General features: G+C 44.4%; 1 protein-coding gene across 1 annotated transcript in view; it reads left to right on the forward strand.

The window, feature by feature from the left end:
* Positions 1–22,690, forward strand: part of CACNA1F (calcium voltage-gated channel subunit alpha1 F) — a 323,883-nt gene that overhangs the window by 51,432 nt on the left and 249,761 nt on the right. Inside the window, exons 5-7 of the mRNA XM_078664279.1 lie at positions 270–422; positions 1,127–1,323; positions 1,746–1,849. Coding sequence (XP_078520405.1) covers positions 270–422; positions 1,127–1,323; positions 1,746–1,849 — 454 coding nt within the window. The remainder of the gene's footprint in view (positions 1–269; positions 423–1,126; positions 1,324–1,745; positions 1,850–22,690) is intronic.

Below are 22,690 nucleotides of genomic sequence, written 5' to 3' on the forward strand. Positions count from 1 at the left end.
TAATGGGTAATGGGCGTTCCAAAGTACCCTGTGCACCTTCTTCAAGGGGCGCCATTTTGTGTAGGATTCTGTAGGATCTGACCATAAAGCCCCCGTCCCTGAGAGTTCTCCATGGTGCCACGTGTTCTAGGTATCCTTGGTGTCACCCCTCATGGCAGCTCCACTCCCTGAGAGCGCTCCATAATGCCACGTGTTTTAGGTATCCATGGTGTCACTCCCTCATGGCGGCTCTTTTCCCTCCTTCACATTGCTCTCTTTCTCTCTTCCAGGTCTGCACATCGTGCTGAACTCCATCATGAAGGCCATGGTCCCTCTGCTCCATATCGCTCTCCTCGTCCTCTTCGTCATCATTATTTACGCCATCATTGGGCTCGAGCTCTTCATCGGGCGCATGCACAAGACCTGCTTCTACATCGGCACAGGTAAGACCCGCACAGGCTCGCCCGACATGGAGCCGAGCCCACTCCTTGAGTATTGGCCTTTTTAAAGATGCGATGGCAAATGACTGACACTGACCCAACCCAATGATCTTTGGAGGTAACCCTCAAGTGTGACTCAGTCCCTCTGGGCCTTACTATTGTTAAGAAGGCACAACTAATCTTGGGCACCGGCCCAGTCCCACCATCCTTCGAGAGGCTCCTACCGGGTATGGGTCTGCAGAAGTGGGACATTCTGTTTTGAAGAAATGTGGGAAATTCATTGGGAGGCTGCAAAATCCACTTTGCGGTATCTCACATGAAATTTGAATGCGAGTACACACCTTAACGTCAAATGTAACCAGGGCACCAGCCAGGTGACTGATTTGATGAGAAAATATCTCCTTCAAGGCGTTTTTTACTCAAACCAGTCACCTGAGGGACAAAAATTTACAAATCAGAAATGGAAATGTGAAAATTGCAAATTACAATAGCCTCCTAAAACAAGTCTTCCAGACATACCTGGCCCTCAGGAAATCTCTGGATTAGCTACAGTCTGTTCTTCCTGGGGGTCCAATATTAGCACATATGTGTCTTCTTGACTTTAAATTCCCTCTGACAATACTTGACTAGCACCTTAGCCCCAGCTCCCATTTTGTTGTGGTCGATCAGTGAGATTATAGTAAAATTGTGTCTTTTTTTCACTGCAGAACTCCCCGCTGAGGAGGAGCCCGCCCCCTGTGCCTTCTCTGGGCATGGCCGAGATTGCCGCGTGAACAACACCGAGTGTCGTGGCAAGTGGGAGGGCCCCAACGGCGGCATCACCAACTTTGACAACTTCTTCTTTGCCATGCTGACGGTCTTCCAGTGCGTCACCATGGAAGGGTGGACCGACGTGCTCTATTGGGTAAGAGCTGTCCCAACCTATGGTGGGCCGTTGGTGCACATATTGGGGGGGTGAGGTAGAGTTACTGATTTACCTTGCTAGCCCAAATCTACTCTCTCTTTTCTTCCCTATTATGCTCTCTTATCACTTTTCTGAGATGTTATCACAAGCCTTCAGCATCCTTCTTCAATGTCATGGTCTCTGATGATCTTTTTGATGTGTCCCCCCAATTCTGCTGTCTCGCCTTTTCTCTATCATACTCGCTAGTCACCTTTCTGAGGTGTTACCCCAGGCCTACCATCTTCTTTCTCCACTGTCTGCCATCAATTCCCTGTTTGAGGTGATCACAAAAGACTACTGCCTCTCTTTTCCCCCTACCACAGCCTCTGATTTTCTTTCTGGTTGCTGTGCTTTGTGATAGCCATATTCCCCTCTCTCCTCAGATGCAAGATGCCATGGGCTATGAACTTCCCTGGGTCTATTTTGTGAGCCTGGTTATCTTCGGGTCGTTTTTCGTTTTGAACTTGGTGCTGGGAGTGCTAAGCGGGTGAGTTCTCCGAGGACTTCAGGTCTTGCCGTGTCCCTCTGTGCTTGGGTGACCCTTGCAGTGTCCGGTTGTAGGCTGTCCATTGGTGACTTTTGTTGTTGTTTTTAAACTTGCCTATCGTTTATTGTGTTCGGTCTTGTAGTTCTTCATCTGCCTCTCTTGTTCGCTGTGTTCTTTCTCTTTGAGTGTGTACTTGCGTTGAATGTTGCCACCAGGAGAATCTCTTGCTGTTGGGTATATACTTTATCCTTCAGTCTTTAGAGCATCACAACTCAGCGTTACTATCTTAGGGGCCGATTCACAGAACTAACTTAAGACAAAATCCTAAACTTACTACATTTGGTATTCACAGAAGTTAGGATTTTGTCTTAAGTTTGTCTTAAGACAAACTTAAGACTGACTTAAGACAGACTTAAGACAACATCCTAACTTAAGTCTGTCTTAAGTCTGTCTTAAATATGTCTTAAGTTTGTCTTAAGTCTGTCTTAAGTCTGTCTTAAGTCTGTCTTAAATCTGTCTTAAGTTTGTCTTAAGTCTGTCTTAAATCTGTCTTAAGTTTGTCTTAAGTCTGTCTTAAGTCTGTCTTAAGTTTGTCTTAAGACAAACTTAAGACAAAATCCTAACTTCTGTGAATACCAAAAGTAGTAAGTTTAGGATTTTGTCTTAAGTTAGTTCTGTGAATCGGGCCCTTAGTCCTGAGTGTGCTTTTTGTTACTACTAGTTGTGTCTGTTCTTCTTTGGTCACTGTTAACATTTATTGTATTAATTTTCCCATCATACACGTTTATTAAAAATAAGGCTCCATGTTTTCCATTTTTACAGATAAACACAGGCAGAAAATAATGGGTTTTCTGTCTGCATTTATTTTAAAAAGTGGATAAATATAGAACATTGGGCTTCTTTTAAGTGACTCTCCGTGCTCTCTTTCATGGATAATAGGCCAGCAGCTGAGCAGATGGACAGCATGGGAAATTAAAGAAACAGGATGAAATTTCTTTAAATAATAGCATATGTCAGCATACATTTGTGGTATAATGTCAAGTATTTACCTGTAGATGTCTTGTTATGTAATTTTTGGCAGCTTATATAGCTAAAACACCGACAGACATCAAAGTATGAGCGTGTGTCTTCAGTTAAATAGATATGGAAATGTACAGTTTTACAACTTCATTTATATGCAAAACACAAAATAAATATGGATAAAAACAGATAAAATGGTAAAAAATTCAATATGGATAAATACAGACGGAAATTACCAAAAAATAAATACCATAAAACCGGGAGCCCTAATTATAAAGCTGAAAGTCCCACAGTCTACTAAACAAAACCCAAACTCAATTGTAAATAATCTCTAAAATGTATTCTAACATAGGGGCAAAACAAATATATCTAGGACATTTAGAGTTTAAAATTGAGGAGGAAAAATCAGGATGTAAACGCCAGAGTGGGAACAACCACAAGACTCACATCAGCTCAAGGACCGCCATAGGTGGAAACATCTGAAGCCGGCCTCAGGGTAGACATCCGGCACAGCTCTAGGAGCACCGAGGGAGATGGAGGACACAAGGGGGTCTAAAGTGAGTCGACTCACTATACCTTCCAACTGATTCCAGGAGTCTTCAGGGCCTCAAGATTTACCATTTGTATCAGATGTAAAATATACGTGAGGTAAGTGGACCCCGCAAACAGAGTAAAGATGACCCCTCTTGAAATGGAAAGCAAGGCAGAAATATTTGCTTCACAGGGTCTCACACAAAGCCACTATGCAGGGAGTATAGAGTTTCAAATCCCGCCGCTTGCACCAGTCAATGCATTGTGCTTGCAACAAATTATTCATCAAAGATGCTGCAACCTATACAGGCTACACTGCTGTGTATCACTCCTTATCTTACTTTAAAAAGAAGTAAGAAGCATTTGTGAAGGGAAACATCCTTTACAACAAAACTTTTTCCACGCCATACCTTTACAACGCATGTATTACAACGCAAGTCGTTACAACGACTGCGCTGGAGGGCGCTGTAGGATAGGGAATAGTTTAATTTACTATCCAAAACCTTCCCTACTATCCACGGGGACTGGAGTTGGAATTGTAAATTAAACGATTCCACTATCCAGCGCCCCCCAACGCAAGTCGTTCTAACGACTTGCGTTGTAAAACCTGCGTTTTAAAGGCATGCGTGGAAAAAGCATGCGTTATAACGACATCCATCCATTTGTGAAGGACTTTTTTGGGGCACTGGTAGAGGGTGCAGTCTCCCCTCATCCTTCAGAAGCCTCACAGGTTAGTGAATCTTGCTCCAAGTGTCCATTGAGGTAGAATTTTCTCTCTCTCTCACAGTTGACTGAAGAGGGTCTTGCAGTGGCGACACGTCTTGGGGTCATGAGAGCCGGCAAACATAAGCTGCAGATCCAGTGCGGGTCTGTTTCTGCCATTTGTCTGCTGCACTCTCAGCAGTTTGCAAAAAGAGATGGCATTTTGTGAAAAAATAGATACATTTCCTGTCAGGAAACTATCTAAAAATACTCTACGCCCTAAAGGACATCAAGCAAATCAGTTTTAAAAAGCCTAAGATAAAAATTATTGTGGCAAAAATCTTTAAAAAAACATGCTGAGCTCTGCCCCAGGATCCTGTCAGCAGGAGCAGGAAATAAGAACTGAGGACACCGCCCCCTACAGGGCGTGATGGGACACTGGAGGTCAGAAGGCCCTGAAAGAAGCAGTGTCCAGTTTACAGTGTTTCAAAGCCACAGCCTATACAGGATACAATGCTGTGTATTACTCCTTTTCTTACTTTAAAAATAAGTAAAAAGTGTTTCTGGAGGACTTTATTAAAAGGTCACTTTTCATTTTGCTTACGTGACTTTTAAGGGTATGACCCTTGTTTCCTCCTAAATTTTAAAGTAATTCAGTAAGATTGGCACTATAGCCTGTTTTTAAAGCTGCAAAACTAAACCTGCCTGTCACATATCTGTCCTAGCCTTTCGGAAGTAAGGCAAAGTAGATGTGACTTTGAAAGATCTGCTCCAGGGTCCCCGCATTTGGACTATTCAGTGCTTATCATTTTAATGGAGATTCCCCTGAGAGAGAACTAGGATTACAGGTAAGAACCATTCCTTGTCCTTCATTCATGGATACTGCTTCCAGCCGCTTGAACAGAGGCGTCTTGGGAGCAGAGTTCTTCCACTACTGGAACCTTCTGTCGCTCGTACCAAGCCAAGGGTGTACTCATCCTGACGAGAGGAATCTGCCATTGTTCCAGGAGCCTATGAATATTTATTAGTGATGATTACGTGTATTATGGAGCAACTAGTCTTCGACAGACAACAGCTTGTTGCCTTCCTGCATTCAATAGTATATAATAGGGCACTAAAATTATGCGATTCTGCGGCTGTGGTGGGTTTTTTCCTAATAACATAATCCACCATCTGTTGCATAATCTGCAGATTTTAACAAAAAAAGATTGCTTCAAGCTGAAATGGACCAAAAGTTATAAAAAAAATGACAACACGTTTTCCTGCGTCCTGGAAGCCCCTTCACAAACATTGACTGGCCATGTTTCAGAAGTATTTGTCATAAAAATAACTTGATGGGGTCCCTGCCACCTTGGGTCGAGGCAGCTCTTCTGGTCGTGCTTCTGCACCACAACCCAGTCACCGTTGTAGCGAGGCTCTTCACTTGCTGAGAGTCTTTTCAACTTGGTGAGAGAGAGAGAGCATACAATATCAGCCAAATCTTTGCAATAATCCAGTGCAAGGTTATCAGAAGTGTTCAGAAGTGCAGCTGAAGGAATATCAGGAACTCACATTTCTCTGCTCGTGATCACTTCATAAGGCGAGAGACCAGTCAAAATTAGTAGATATGTTTCTCATGCTCATCAGAACCACTGTTAAGGCATCTGGCCATTTTGGTGATGTTGAATTACACAATTTGGATAACTTTGACTTGAGAGTACCTTTAACACTCTCAACTACACCAGACGCTTATGGTTGATAAGGACAGTGAAATCGTTGGGCCACCTTTAGTGCAATATACAAACCTTTTTATTCATTTACACTATTTGACAGTTAAGCCTCCACTCACCTGGAAAAAAGACAAAAAATTACTAAAATATAAGGCAATTCATTAACAAGGACATTACTATAAAGTCAATCTACATCAGGATGAAGAGTCCCTCAGATTTTCCAATATGGCTCAAAATCACGTGTCCTTTTTCCTACATTCGATTGTTAACAGGTAACACAACACTGACAATACTCTACAGCTACAGCTCTGAAATAAATTAATGTCTTTAGAACACCTTCCTGTAATTCATTTTTTCTGTTCATCGTTAGGTACATTTTTCTGCAATTTGTTTTAATTCCTCAAGTGTTTGTATAAAAGTGGACGGGACACAATTAGGATTTTCGTTTTCAGAGGCATAATTGTGGATGTATGTCGTTACAACGCATGCTTTTTCCACGCATGCCTTTACAATGCAGGTTTTACAACTGTGGTAAATAAATAAATAATACCCTATTTTTGACTAGACTTATAGCATAACAGATAGCTCAATAAAATAAGAGTCAAGATTCGAGGTAGTAGGAGTTTCTGCAGGTTTATTACAGCATAAGGACAGGATCAGGACAACCTGCATGGGAATAGGACAATAAGGCCCGGCAGCTGCCGGGGCTGGGTCTGGGATGAGCGCGCTAACATTCAATAACAAAACATTGACTTATATACATAGCGCAAACACATAGCATTACATTGCAGTAGGCGTAGCAGTGGGTGGAGCAGAAGGCGTGACGCGTAGCAGTCGCGAGAGATAACAGTAAAAAGAGGTGTAACTGGGCGTATACATAGACATGTGGTGCAAACGTAACAGAATATGTCATGAATGGGCGGAAACTTTGGAGGGGGCTATCTAAGGAGCCGGGACCTCTAACCTAATGGTGCGCGAAAACTGGCAATGACGTGTTACTAGGAGAAGCTGGGGGCTATGAACTCTGTGCTAGGAGCAGAGACTAGAGTCTGAAGGGTCGGAGCGACATGTACCTAAACCCTATCTGGTATCTGATGTTTAGGGAACATGTTGATATAAACTAGAAGTCATGAGGGGAAAAGCTAACTTGACTCTAAGACTGGACCATGCATTATTCTACATGTAGTGCGTGATGAAGAATATTAAATGACCATTAAATACAGTATTTCTCTAACATGGAGACGAGAAGGCTAGACAATGACGGAAACTATTGATGCAGTTCAGTAGCTTAGGAATGCAGAGAGGAGGACTGAACTGATAGCTGGAACTATAACATACTTTTGGCAGACTCAGAGGCAGAGCCAAGCTGCACCGGGCACTGCGAGGCAGGAAGTAAGTGAAGGGTCGAGGATACAGGTGGGGGCTGTATCGCTCCTTAGCGAGGCTTTCAGGAGACAGGAGCTGAATCTGTGGTCCGGGCCCTTTTGAGGCCTAGAAACGGGGACTTTATAATGGAATAACGTGCACACTAAGAAACGTGGCAACATTACTTTACATAGGCTTGATATTCGTAGTATTCACGAGGACTGGAAAATAGCATACTAGAGGTGGACACAACTGGAATTGCGTCATTAATCAGGCATGGGGAATAACATATGCATATTGGTCATGCACACATAACATATGATGGATGAAGCGTAGGGACACAGAACATGACAAAATTTACTTTTCCACATTCCCTCCTTGTCACTACGTTTCCATCAGGAAACATCAATTTTCATGATACCATCTATCATTTCATACAGTACCATTTGCTCGTCTCGAATTGTCTGGGAACGGGATTTAGAACGGGGCTTGGGACTAGGAATACAAGAGGTAGCACACATGCTGCAAATCGCAGGGCCACATTGTATACAGAGGCAGCAGCTAAATATGATCGCTACTGCAATACCTAGAAAGGACAGGACTTTCCATCCCCATGCGGAAATTATATTCCAGAACCAACCGGACCATGTCCAGGTGCCTGGATCTTGGTGTAACAGGTGGGCAATCTTATGGAGTCTGGTTATAGCTGAATAAACAGACGGCGCGTTATTTGGAATGAAAATGCAGCAACTAGATCCGATGACTCTACAGGCCCCGCCCCTATCGGCCAGTATGACGTCAAGGACGAGACGATTTTGCAAAACGACAAATCTCATAGCAGACTGTTCTTCGGTTAAGTTACCTAGAGCAGAGGCAGTTTCATTTACTACAGCTTCAAGGGTTCTTGTTAACCTACGGATCAGTTTACTATTCTGGACAGGTCCTATAAAGAAGAAGAAACCTTTATTGAAATCTGTATACTGTTCTAGAGTAGTTTCAGTATAATCGACAATTGGGGACTCCCTTCTATGTCTAATGTGTACTAGATGTGTGTTTCTGTGATAATCAGATGGGGCTAGAAAAACAGGTGGCAGTAGGAAAGCAATGTAACAGGTTCCCTCCCAATCGAGGGGCAGACGGACATATGCAGTTTGACCACAAATAAAATAAGAATGACGTGAAGCTTTGAAAATAGATTTCCCACTGTCACTATACTGGATAACAGTAGTACATTCACTATGACCTACATGTACAGAACCATAATTACGGACACATAATTCGCCTTTGACAGGTAGTACTGAAATAGCAGGTAAGTCTGGAGTAATATCAGACTGAACATTCAGGACCATGAAATTCGACGAATAATTACCTAAATTATAGACTTCATTTTCTAGATCTAAACCTGTTCTGTGGGGGAGACCTTGCTTGTCTGGAAAACATGTACTGTTAAGAAAAGACATATCTGTTGAGGATGACGTTAACGTGGACCATGCTCCACACGAACCATTGTGTGAGAATGGATAAGGAAAGAGTGGCAGAACTCCCTTTGGTGTCTGGAAAGGGGGGAGTCGACCACACACCCAACAATTAGTGGCATTGCTGGTCTGGTGTGAATAATGTAACATACGGATAAATGTGTTGTTGCGCATAGCGAGGCGGTAAGAATATTCGTGAGGAGGCAGATCACTAAACGTGTGCTCTACTGTAGCATTAGTAGACATATTTACATGAGGAACTGGAAAACACAGGAAAAGTGCGTAACTAGTGCAGGAAATCATTATGCTGAGAAATAATAGGAAACTCAGAAAAACGATACAGTGAAGTGAACTTCGACTGACTCTCTCACTATGGGGGTCTATTTTATACATGTCAGAAACAATTTAACCGTTTCACCTAGGGGAGGACTTATACAATCAAACTGACTGACTTATTTTACTAGACCTGAGCTTCAACTTATACTCCTGTTGCGGGGTTTTCTCTAACAAGGGAGGGGTTGTAATAATGTCTTGTGCGGGACAGTCCTTTAAAACAATGTTCTGGCAGTCCTTCGAATCCTGGAAAATGTTTTTAGACGCTGGTTTCAATCCTTTGAAAAGTTTTACATGAGAAAGGTGGACCCACCCCTTCCTGCCTTCCAACTTGACGGCAGTTCGGGTGGTCAAGAGGACCTGACGTGGCTCCTTCCAACGTGGTTCCAGCGGACTTGATCTGTCAAAATTTCTGATCATCACAAGGGAGCCTGGAACGATCTCGTGCGGTGCCACCTCGGTATTGTCTGGAAATGCGGCGGCAACCTGTGAACGACATGAGTTGAGGGCAGACATCAAGGAAGCTAGGTAATCTGTCAGCATATTACATGATACATCGGTAATACTTCGGGGTCTAGGAGTACCCCACATGTTAGGGGGGCGGCCGAATACGACCTCATACGGGGACAGACCTGATCTGGAATGTGCGACCATACGCATATAAAATAAAGCGACTGGCAGAGCTATTAACCAGTCCACACCTTTGTCCTTACAGACTTTTGCAATGCGGATTTTCAGAGTCTGATTATGCCTTTCGACTAGTCCAGCTGCTTCTGGATGGCGTACACAATGAAACTTCCACTGGTACCCTAACAACAGGGAAACGTGTTTCATGAGTTCAGAGGAGAATGGCTGACCGTTATCAGAATATACGACTCTAGGGAGTCCGTATCTAGGGAAAAATTCACGAACCAACTGCTTGGCAGTGGTCGCGGCTGTGTAATCTGGGACTGGATATGCTTCTGTCCACCTGGACAAAGCGCATACAACTACAAGGACATACTTGAAACCTCGACATCGCTCCATCTGAATATAATCCATCTGGAGGACCTCAAAAGGGTGGTCAGGGGGTTGGAAACCACCTTGTTCCACCGGGACACTTTTACCTGGGTTAAACTGACAACATATCATACAGGTACGGACTTTCTGCTTGGCTGCAGCTCGTAAATGCTTGTTGAACCAAATGTTCTGGATACTGTCTAACATAGCTTTTTCTCCTAAATGTGCTGGACTATGTGCGGTATTGATAATGACTTGAACCATAGAATCGGGGAGAAACCATGTGGCTCTACCCTTCGTTAACCATCCTTGATCTGTCTGGACCCCTCCTTGTTCAGACCATTTCTTGATTTCATCGGGAGTAGCATGTAACTGTATATCTATGACATCTTGTGTAGGGTCCTTAACTGTCATGCATGTAATCGGATCTGGAGTATGTGTCATATTAACTGGAATGTCTGGAGTCTGTGCTGTAAGCTTGGCTGTGCGGTCTGCTAAATCATTACCTTGGGAAATAATGTCAGTAACTTTCGTATGTGCTTTGCATTTCATAATAGCAATAGATGTCGGTAAATGTATGGCATCTAACAGGGCTTGAATAAGGAGACCATGCTGAATCTTGGTTCCATGAGAAGTCATGAAACCTCTCTCCTGCCAGAGCACTCCGAAGTCGTGTACAACTCCGAATGCGTAACGTGAATCTGTGTAAACATTAACTTTCAGGTTCTTGGCATGTATACAGGCTTGTGTCAGAGCGACTAGCTCTGCTGCTTGAGCGGACAGGGTGTCAATACGGTGTGTTTCAATAACTTCAGTGTCAGTAGTCACTGCATACGCGGCGACTAGTTCTCCTGTACTAGTTCTCATACATGAACCATCTACATAAAGTGTCAGGTCGGGATCTGGTAACGGAATGTCTGTCAGGTCTTGTCTTGGCTTTGTCGTAATGTCAACTACTTCCACACAATCATGTGGGTCTGGATTTGAATTAACTGATGGTAACAGTGTAGCAGGATTCAGAACGTTGCAGCGTCTAATTTCTATGTGTGGCTGGAACAGTGTCAATTCATAACCTGTTAAACGTGCAATTGTCAAGTGCTGAGTTTGTGTTCGGTTTAAAAGAACTTCTACTGAATGTGGAACTTGTACTGTCAGGGAATGTCCTAAAACTATGGAATCACTTTGTCTGATAGCTAGTGCTGTGGCTGCAACTGACTTGAGGCACGCAGGCAACGCCTGGGCGACTGGATCTAATGTGCTCGAAAAATAAGCACAGGGCTTGTATTGACCTGCTTGATCTTGTGTGAGAACAGATAATGCTGTACCTTCCCGTTCAGTAACGAAAAGTGTAAAAGGCTTACTGTAGTTCGGTGTAGCTAGAACTGGAGCTTGGCATAGGGCTTTCTTTAACTCGTTAAAACTAAGTGTATGTTCAGATGTCCAAGGGAGGACAGTCGATACGGCTGCCTCCTGTGTCGTTAACTGTATCAGTGGCTTGGCTAGAAATGCATACTGGGGAATCCATTGTCTACAATAAGAAGTAAGGCCGATAAAGGCACGTACCTACTTCTGGGTTCTGGGCTGGGGAAGACTCGCTATTAACTGGATACGGTCTGGTGTCAACTGCCTACCCCTCTTGGACAGCAAGTGTCCTAAGTATACCACTTGCTGTACACAGAATTGAAGCTTCGAAGGTGACACCTTGTGCCCCATCTCGGCTAGAAAATACAGAACTGTAAGTGATGCTCGCTCGCAAGCACGTTCAGAACGGGCTGTGATCAGTAGATCATCGACATACTGGAGCAGGGCAGTGTCAGTTGGCATGTGAATATTGTCTAGTTGTCTCTTGAGTGCTTGACTGTAAATACTAGGGCTTTCTGTGAAACCTTGAGGAGCGCGTGTAAACATATAGCTCCTTCCATTTAAACAGAATCCGAAAAGAAACTGGCTGTCTGGATGAATTGGAACACTAAAAAATGCATTCTTGAGGTCTATGACAGTGAAAAACATGGCTTCGGAATCAATGGCTGTTAACAGGGAAGAAATGTCTGGAACAACTGGGTACTGAGGAATAATACATTTGTTAAGCTCTCGTAAATCAATCACTAATCGATATACTGGGGGTGCATTCGGATCAGTACGTTTCATGACTGGAATGATCGGAGAATTGCATACATTGGAGTCAGTTTCTACAACTACTCCTTGAGCCATGAGCTCGTCAATAATTTTGGATAAGGCTGCTACAGCCTCGGGTGGCAATCTGTACTGTCTGATTCGGGGTAACACTACACCTGGTTTGAGAGTCACACGATGGGGTGTGATTTGCATGTAACCTACATCAGTTGGACCTTGCGCCCATAAATGCTGTGGAACATTAGACAATCTTGAATCAAAATCTCGTAACACATAGTGACCCTTAAAGTCACGTAGGAACAGACGTATTCCCTCTGGGGAACAGCAAATAACTGCACCTAACTCTTTCAGTGTCTTAATACCTAATAGATTTTCTGGACATGACTTAGTAAGTAACAGATCAGTAGTGCGGGACAATGGACCTACTCCTAGAGTAACTGGCTTAGATATTTCATTAACTATTGGCTTTCCTGAAAATCCAAGGGAAACATTTCTTGAGCCTGAGAGCGGAGCCCCTGGAACTTCGGCATGACTAATTGTGGTCCTACTTGCCCCTGTATCGATCAAAAACTTTCTGTCTTTCCCTAATACTTGACTGTGAACATAGGGACCTTCTTGATCTACAGGTATCTCGATGAGAGGCAAGCCTACCTCCCTCTCTAGGCTGTTTCATGAATATGACTGGTACTCTGGATACTCGGACTGTGCATACTGGTACATCTGTGATGTGACATGCTGTGTTGCAGCAATGGGCTGCGGTACTGTAACGGTCTGTTGTGCATTCTGTAGTTGAGGAATCTGTGAAACTTGTTCTTGTCTAGGCGGACGTGGTCTTTCTTTAGTCTTACCAGTAGCTATGTTATGTTTCAGAACTGCACACTCGTTTATAAAATGACCTGGCTGTTTACAATAATTGCAGTTCCCTTTAACGGGAGCTGCAGGATGACTGGCTTGATTCGGACCCCTCTTCTGACTGTCTTGAGGAACAGATTGTGCAACTAGCACTTTCATTTTCGTGTCTTTCATACGTTTTCTCTCGTGCTCTTGCTCTTCCCTGATTCTATTCTGGTGGTACTGGAGCATCTGGAGCATCTGGGACGGAGTATTAGCTTGCCAGGTGCTTTCGACTTTCAAAACTCGGTTTTTAATTTGTGGACTTGAATTCTCGACTAATTTAGTAACGAAAAGGTGAGGGTATGACTCACTACTTGTCTTGAGACCACTGTTGATACTGAAACATTTCTCAAATCTAGAATAAAAATCACTAATATCCTCGTCTTGTTTCTGTTTACAGGCTGAGATTGCATCCCAGTCTTCTTTCCTTGTTGTCAATAATCTAGGTAAAACTTGAATCAATAATTCTGGTAAATCTTTACATTTATCTCCAAGACCGGTACCTGGTACTCGTGCCTTGTCTTCAGCTTCTAGAGCTGCCCAATCGATCTTTTTCTCTCCCACCTCCCATTCCTTTTCCTTTAACTTTTCATACACCCCTGCGGGCAACAGGACCTTTAACATTTTAATGATATCTGGGTAAGTGTATTCTCCCATACGGAGCATGTCTTTTAATTCTCTATGGAACCCTGCTGGATCTTTGTCATGACAGGGAATTAATTTCTTCATTTCAAGAAGTTCCATCTTTGATATTGGAGTGTATACAAACACTCGTTGCATTACGCCACCCGCCCCTTGGACTGGGTGGACTTCTCGTAACGGATTCTGTCTGTCTATGTAGAATGATTTACTTTCTGGGGGTGAGACATGAACAAAATGCGGGTTCAAAAACGTTCTATACTTGTGACGCTGTTCTAGAATGACACTAACTAAATCGGTACCTAGACCTCTCCATCTATACTGGAGTAACTCGTTCAGGATATCGTGCAACGGGCCTGGATCAGAATGTTGACCCTCATACAGAGTAATGAGGTGCTGGATCATATACATACCCACCAGTCGTTGCTCGGCTGGGGGCAATTTCAGAAACACTTGTGCCACTATTTCGTCTGGAAAAGTGGTAGAATCAGTAATCCATCGGACTGCTGATCGGGCTAGTTCTTGTTCATGCATAGTACTTAGTTCACTGTAACCGACTCGTGATTTCAGAATGTGATCGGTAGCTTGAAATACTTGTTCTAGGGAACCTTGTTCTGGTGCTAGATGTTGAAAAATAGACTTGGGTTCTAGACGTAAATGGCGATCTGGAAATCTGGATTTTCCTACATACGCTATTCTGGCGGGATTCTCGTTCTCTTCCTCTTCAGGATCAGAGATACTTTCTTTCTCGCTTACTTGTGCTGCTTTACGCTGTTCGTGTAACCTTATTATTTCTTTACGAATTTTCTTGTACATACTCTCCATGGCACTGACGGTCTTGTGCTTACCCTCGGCTATATTATCACTCCACCTTGTCAGGATTCTCATTTCGGCGGGATCTTTAGACGGGTAATCTTGTTCTCTTATTAAACAATTGATCAGGAACTTTAATATCATGAGCTGAATCTCGGCTTTCCTTTGAGACATAATCTCGCCAATACTTTCTGGATCATCCCCTGTACGGATGAAACGATATATTCTGTCTAGATCTTCTTTCATATTCGGTAAGGTGACTAGATACTCGGTCACTCTCCTTACACGTAAGGAATATAAAACCATAGTATATTCGCCTGGAACTGGATCATAGACACATTCGTTAAGTGCTTGCCTGATTTCTGTAACAGACTTATTACTTTTAGGAGTACGCTGTGATGCTTGAGCATGTAATTCGAGTGCCGATAAACGCTTGTGTGGCGGCGGGGTTTGAGGAGTAGCTCCTCCTGCGGCCCCTAGACTGGAGTCGTCTACTGAGGCTCTACGTCCTGGCAGAGTGGGAAATGGAACTGTAGGCTGGACCGGGGGTACCGTAACAGGTACTCCGGTGTCTGGAGGAGCGGGAAGTGCCTGATTTACAGGGACTGGCGGAGCGCGAACAGGATTTGCATATTCGGGGACTGTGTCGTCCAGATAGGACGAAATAAAAATATCAGCTGCGGTCGGTTTGTGACGTAGCTTGGTCGGAATTAATGGTGGCGGGAAATTACTGGATGCCTCTGGGGTCGCTTTTGGCAGGCCCTCGGCAAGAAGAGGATACATACCCTTAATAAGGGCATGCCTCTGTCTGTCTGACTGTTCGGCTTTGACTTGTTCACCTATCTCGATTAATTCTCTTTCTTGGGCTCGTTCTTGGGATTCTCTACTTAACTCTGACTTTCTGACTTCCTTTTCCGTTCTTTTATGAGCTTCCTTACGCCATAACTCGATGGCATCTTTCTGTGACTGTCTGGCTTTCTTTTTCCATAATGCTTCTTCTACTCGCATGATACATTCGGCATCCCATGTACCCGATACGGGCCATCTATACTTTTCTTCTAACTGTTTGGTATACTCTACCCATAAATCTAGATACATTATGGCGCTTATGCCATGTTTCTGATACATAAAATGACCTGGACTGTCCCTAGGCGGGACAGGAACTGCTTCCTCTAACAGACCCTTTCTAGTTTTTAACTGACGTAACTTGGAAAAGAGCGGCATTCTAAACTTGAATCGGAACACAATACAATACACGAAAAACAATAACAATTGGGGAAACAATTCAGGCATACCACGACATTGGAAATACATTAAACAATATCATAACATAACAGTTCGAACAGAATACTACCTGAAAATACTGAAAACAGAAACAGAACAGAATTCTCGAGAACGGAACAGACTAGAGTTACTGGATGCACTGCTGTAACAGTACGGAACATACCGGTCCCATAAAGGAACGCATCAAGACCCGTATCCACCTAGGTGAACACTTCGTTTGTGAGTCTGGGTACCACCAACCCACGGACCAGGAGTCAATTTAGATTGGTCCTGTCTAGATACTACCCCAGCAATGGTACTCACCGGGCAGCACGGAACGGAAAGCCTCGAACGGGACTGGACTACGACGGACTTCGGACTTCGGACTTCAGTTACGGGTGGGCCTCCGGATACCTCGGACCTTGGACTCTCGGCTTGGGCTCTGGTCGGGACTCGCCGCGTTCCTCCACCGTCTCGTTTGGATGCTGGACCGCCTCCTCCGTCTCCTCCGTGGGCCTGAGGGATACTTGGAGCAGAAATATCTGCCAGTGCACGGTATGGTTCCGTCACGACTGCAGAGGGTCAGGGGGTCGGCGTGGCTTCACCGACACGTGGGGAAAGGGCAAGTCCCTATTCGGGCGCCATTATGTGGTAAATAAATAAATAATACCCTATTTTTGACTAGACTTATAGCATAACAGATAGCTCAATAAAATAAGAGTCAAGATTCGAGGTAGTAGGAGTTTCTGCAGGTTTATTACAGCATAAGGACAGGATCAGGACAACCTGCATGGGAATAGGACAATAAGGCCCGGCAGCTGCCGGGGCTGGGTCTGGGATGAGCGCGCTAACATTCAATAACAAAACATTGACTTATATACATAGCGCAAACACATAGCATTACATTGCAGTAGGCGTAGCAGTGGGTGGAGCAGAAGGCGTGACGCGTAGCAGTCGCGAGAGATAACAGTAAAAAGAGGTGTAACTGGGCGTATACATAGACATGTGGTGCAAACGTAACAGAATATGTCATGAATGGGCGGAAACTTTGGAGGGGGCTATCTAAGGAGCCGGGACCTCTAACCTAATGGTGCGCGAAAACTGGCAATGACGTGTTACTAGGAGAAGCTGGGGGCTATGAACTCTGTGCTAGGAGCAGAGACTAGAGTCTGAAGGGTCGGAGCGACATGTACCTAAACCCTATCTGGTATCTGATGTTTAGGGAACATGTTGATATAAACTAGAAGTCATGAGGGGAAAAGCTAACTTGACTCTAAGACTGGACCATGCATTATTCTACATGTAGTGCGTGATGAAGAATATTAAATGACCATTAAATACAGTATTTCTCTAACATGGAGACGAGAAGGCTAGACAATGACGGAAACTATTGATGCAGTTCAGTAGCTTAGGAATGCAGAGAGGAGGACTGAACTGATAGCTGGAACTATAACATACTTTTGGCAGACTCAGAGGCAGAGCCAAGCTGCACCGGGCACTGCGAGGCAGGAAGTAAGTGAAGGGTCGAGGATACAGGTGGGGGCTGTATCGCTCCTTAGCGAGGCTTTCAGGAGACAGGAGCTGAATCTGTGGTCCGGGCCCTTTTGAGGCCTAGAAACGGGGACTTTATAATGGAATAACGTGCACACTAAGAAACGTGGCAACATTACTTTACATAGGCTTGATATTCGTAGTATTCACGAGGACTGGAAAATAGCATACTAGAGGTGGACACAACTGGAATTGCGTCATTAATCAGGCATGGGGAATAACATATGCATATTGGTCATGCACACATAACATATGATGGATGAAGCGTAGGGACACAGAACATGACAAAATTTACTTTTCCACACAACGCAAGTCATTACAACGACTTGCGTTGGGGGGCGCTGGATAGTGAATTGTTTAATTTACTATTCCAACTCCAGTCCCCGTGGATAGTAGGGAAGGTTTTGGATAGTAAATTAAACTATTCCCTATCCTACAGCGCCCTAACGACTTGCGTTGTAATTCCTGCGTTGTAAAGGTACTGCGTGGAAAAAGTTTCGTTGTAAAAGATGTTTACCCATAAGGGTTATTCATTTTAATATACTGGACATAGGAGCTCAGCATTTTTCAACTTAATTTACCTATCGGTTGCCAAGTGTAAGCTTATCTCAACTCTCACGTGTGGCAGATTTCACAACCACAGCTTCTTGTGATAACTGAAGTGCGTTCAGTGAATCCAAAATGATTGTCCCTTTTTTAATAGGTGTGCCAGAGGGCATCAAGAACCCTTTGTGACCGCAGCTGGCAAAAATCATGGAGAACTCCGAAACTGTACTGGCTATCAGTGTAGATTGTAACTCTCAATCCCTTGTTCACGCCACATGTTCTCCTAATGGCAATTAATGCTGCTTCTTGTGCTGAAGTTCTATTATACAAGTACAAAGCTTCAACAATGCAGGTCATTCTACAGACTGTACATGCTGCTCTTGAATTTCCTTGATGGTCTTTCAAACAAGTACCATCCACAAATAAAATAAAATCAGCCAATTTGAGTGGTACATCTTGAAACTCTGGTATTGCTTTGGTACAAAATTCTGTCACATTGATGCAATCGTGGTCCCAATCATTGTCTCAATCATCAATATTGGCTCCATCAAGCATTGGCAAGACAATAGCAGGATTCAGGGTATTGCAACATTTACTTGAAATATTTTAAGCCGCTAGTATGATCTGTTCTTACTTCGTAAGGCGACTATTAGCTGCTGAGTTTGATTATGAGTCAGCAGCATCTGAACTGAATGAGGGACTAACTCAGTAAGTGTATAACCCATCACAGTGCCTTCACTCTGCTTAATAGCAAGACTGGTCGCAGCAATGCTCCTCAGACAACGTGGAAGTATGGCAGCTACAGGAACTAATGGAGCAGAAAACTAAGCTATTGGCCACTTTGCTTCTCTGTGCTGCTGAGTGAGTACTGCAAGTGAGCACCTTTCTTTCTCATGACACAATAAATATAAATAAAAAAGATCTTTTTCGTAACTATGCATTTCAAGAACAGGTGCGGTACAGAGACTGTCTGAGCTCCAGAAAGGCATTCATGCACTCATTGTCCCAGGACACCGGATCACTCACATCACTCTGAGTAAGCCTTTATAAAGGATTTGCAATCAGGGAAAAGTTTGGAATCCACTGACAACAGTAGCTTCTTTTTTAGTTGTTGATGGGTTTATTTTTAAAATCACAGAAGTGCATTCTGTGAACACCTTCGCACTACTTTTTCAATTTTGTGGCTTAGGTAAATACTGTTTTTATGGCAGTATTGTAATTTTGTCTGAGACAATTTGTGTCCATTTTCTGTTAGATGATTAAGCAGTGGAATTGTGCCAATATTGCAGACTTATTTTGTTTTAGATGTGAACACAAGGTCATACATATACTGAACTAACTACTCAGAAGGTGATAGTGGGGCTGACCTGGCTGGGTGCTTTTCTTTCTTTGTGCTGACCTGTTCGTCGAGGGATTTGGACGCTCTCCTGCTTGGACGCGGCTCTCATCGGAGAGTTGCTGCTGGTGAATCAAGGACCCGCCCTGACTGCCCACACCGCTGCGGGACTGCGAGGCAGTCCTTACACCTGCAGCCTCTTCCCGCAGCGGCCCCGCCCCCCACCTGGGAGGATATAAACAGGCAACCAGTCTCGCGCAGCGGGACGCGCGCGGGACAAAGCTCGGGGCGAAGACCGGGCAAAGAGCGGGCCGTTCGAGAACGTTAGAGACTGGACTGGGCCACCGTATTTACATCAGGTACTATCGCCTAAATTCACATCTTGGCAAATCTTACATCATCGTCTTCTACTCTGCTGCCCCTGAGCCACATTGCCCATTATGAGCAAAATGGAGACCAGGAGCAAAGCCAACCTGTTAGCCAATGGTCCCACAACAGCCACCCCAACCCAAGGCAAAATAGACAACTATTTTTTGAAAGCAGGTTCTCTCTTGATAGATGACATCACCCTTCTAGAAAGACGAATCTCACAGGAAATAGAGTGGGTTAGGAGGTCATCAATGGGTGTAATAGCGATGGCAAAAACTCCCGAAGAAAGGCGGGTCATAGATAGCTCACAATTGGGTGCATGCGGTGGGGTACAACAACCTACGAGTATAGATCTATCTGAGGTAACAATAAGCGATCTAGAGGACATGAGTCTTCTCTCACTGCCTCTAACACAAATCACCCAACCACCTAACCCAACAATGACGGGGGAGGATACTGATTTAAACATCCAATGCCCCATCTTACTCAGGGAAGAATTGGCCACAACAATTGATACCCCTAATTTAGCGGGATCTCCTAGCGCCAATCGGGGGATAAGGGAGGGTGCCATCCAAAAAAGGTTAGTGGAGAAACAAATCACTAAGGAAAGGAGTACCAAAAAAGCAAAGGGAAAAACAGGGAAAACCCATAATACACCTGGCCCTGACCACACTAACCAGGAAAGAACCCCACCGATGACAGCGGTGATAGCAATTGATCCCTCCCAGCAACAGCTCAGTGATACTCTCACTGATCAGCCATCTCCAAACTCGGAACACAATCCTGAGATAGTAGAAGAGGACATATCTTTGGCTGACATAGGCCACCTCTTGAAGACGATCATAAGCCCTCTAGAAGCACGCCTGGCGAAAATGGAGGCGAGATTAATTAAAATTGAGAAAACCACCTTACAGATTATGGACTGTTGGAAACCGGGGGCTTCCTGCCCCACACTACCCAACACTGACCCAAAACATGACTGTAACTCGGTTTCTTCAAAACCCGTAAAAGCTAAAGAGGCAGCGAAAGTAAATACAGTGGGTGACAAAAATACCAAATCACACAGTAAACATCCATCCAAATCAAAAATCAATTCAGCAACGCCAGTTACTTCTGGCCCCACCAAACAACCCTCCAGTACGCAGCAGTGTCCAAATTTAGTTAACGATAACGTCCAGTCGAACGCACAACACAAGAGTTCCCCTACACCCCCCTTGACCACCCACCAAGATACACGCAATTCGAACCATTTAAAGGCAAAACCACCGAGGACAGTTACAGTTAATCTTCCACCTGAAGTGGCGCCATATACTGTTATCTTAATTGGGGTGCCCGAACTAAAATCAGACTCATATGAAACAGGGGAGTCTCTGAAAAACAAAGTCATTAACTGGCTCTCAACACATAGACCCCTCCCCAGAGGCATGACCAGCGATATTCGCATGGTAAGAAGAGTCTCGTGGGTAGGCAAGAGACCCAAAACAATCAGTGGCGATTGCCTATTAGTGAGTTTTAGAGAACCAAGAACTGTCTCTTTCATATGCAGTCCAGCTCTGGACGACGAAGGGAGCGCCATCCACCCTGTCCCCCTCTCGTTCTTCTATCCTCCGAATGACCATGCAACAAATGCCCAGAGCAGAGGTCACTACCAAAACTCACACGATAATTGGGAGGGCAACCCGGGAAGGAGGAGAATCCCCTATAACCAGTCACGAATACCCCCCTCCCGCCTAAATACATATGGCGATCCCCAGGGATGGGAAACTGTTCATAGAAGAGGGATGGGAAGGGGTGGACTTGAAAGAGAGGAACCATGGCCCCCGAGATTTATCCAGCCACCGCTCCTACCATTGTTTAATCATTATGAGTGTCTTGAAATGGTGGACTGACAATTGGCCTCCATAAAAGGGGCACAAACGAACCACCAGGGTATGAAAGCGGGCATTACGCACCCCCGAACCGTAGACATGATAAATCTACCACTGGGTCTTTAGACCTCTCCCAGGAACAACATATAAGGGAAATTGCCCTAGAAGGCCCACCATTGGATGAGGGGCAAATGGATAGTGCCCCACAGCTTGTAAACAAAAGACCGACGGCTAAATTACTTGACACCCAAAATATCCAACAAACCATAAAATTTCTTTCATGGAACGTGGCTGGCCTAACTAACAAAATAGATACGGACTCTTGGGCCGATTTAATGCAACCAACTAGCGTCTGTCTCTTCCAAGAGACCTGGACAAGAGAAGAGACTTCTTTTGGGGGCTTCCAGACATATGCTATCCCCGCTGTCTGGAGTGGGAAAGGCAGACCCTCCGGAGGTTTAGCAACCTGGGTCGCTACTGACCTAGGATGTCGAGCGTCAAGATACCCAGTAGATTCAGTAGATATACTGGCCGTCTTACTCGAATGGCCGGGGCAAATTAAACTTTTGGTTATAAACATCTATTCTAGGCCGGTCAAAATAGCGTCCACCTCCAAAACCATAGAAACTCTGTCAACTTTTCTGGAAACCATCCCTCCGGACTTGTCTTACCTAATAGGGGGGGACTTCAACTCACACTTCGAGCCACTACCTGGATTACTTGATGGACCCTCCCTAGAGGAGGATTCAAGTTGGCAGGTCCCTCAGACTGAAGCACCCCCTCCAAGAGCATGGACACCCCTCGCCATTCAGATAAATACTTTAAACCTTACCTTGGGTTTGAGAGCCTGCAACGGGCGCACTAGGTCCGACATTCCATCCAAATGCACATTCAACAAAGCAGGGAGGCAATCCAGAACAGACTACTTCTTGGTACAACTGCAGGCATGGAAAAGGGTGGTGGATTTTAAAATAATACCCAGGCACGACAGCGATCACAACGCTCTGGAACTAGAATATACTATTCCTTGGGCGACTGTGACAGGAGAGGAGAACCAGAAAGGAGGACACCTATTAGAAAACAATAGGAGGCGGATAAAATGGGAAAAACTCGCCTCTAGTGGGGAAAAGCTTGCCTCACTTTATGCTGGGATTACTCCAATCCTCGAGGAAGCTTTTGACCTAGGGAATCCAGACTCTCTAACAGATAGAAGTGAGGACATAGCGCAAGTACATGCTCATTTAATAAAGAAGCTTGAAACTGATCTCTTTAGCACAGGCCGACCTCGAGCACAG

Source organism: Lissotriton helveticus, chromosome 10 (assembly GCF_964261635.1).
Source record: "Lissotriton helveticus chromosome 10, aLisHel1.1, whole genome shotgun sequence".
Classification (NCBI taxonomy): domain Eukaryota; kingdom Metazoa; phylum Chordata; class Amphibia; order Caudata; family Salamandridae; genus Lissotriton; species Lissotriton helveticus.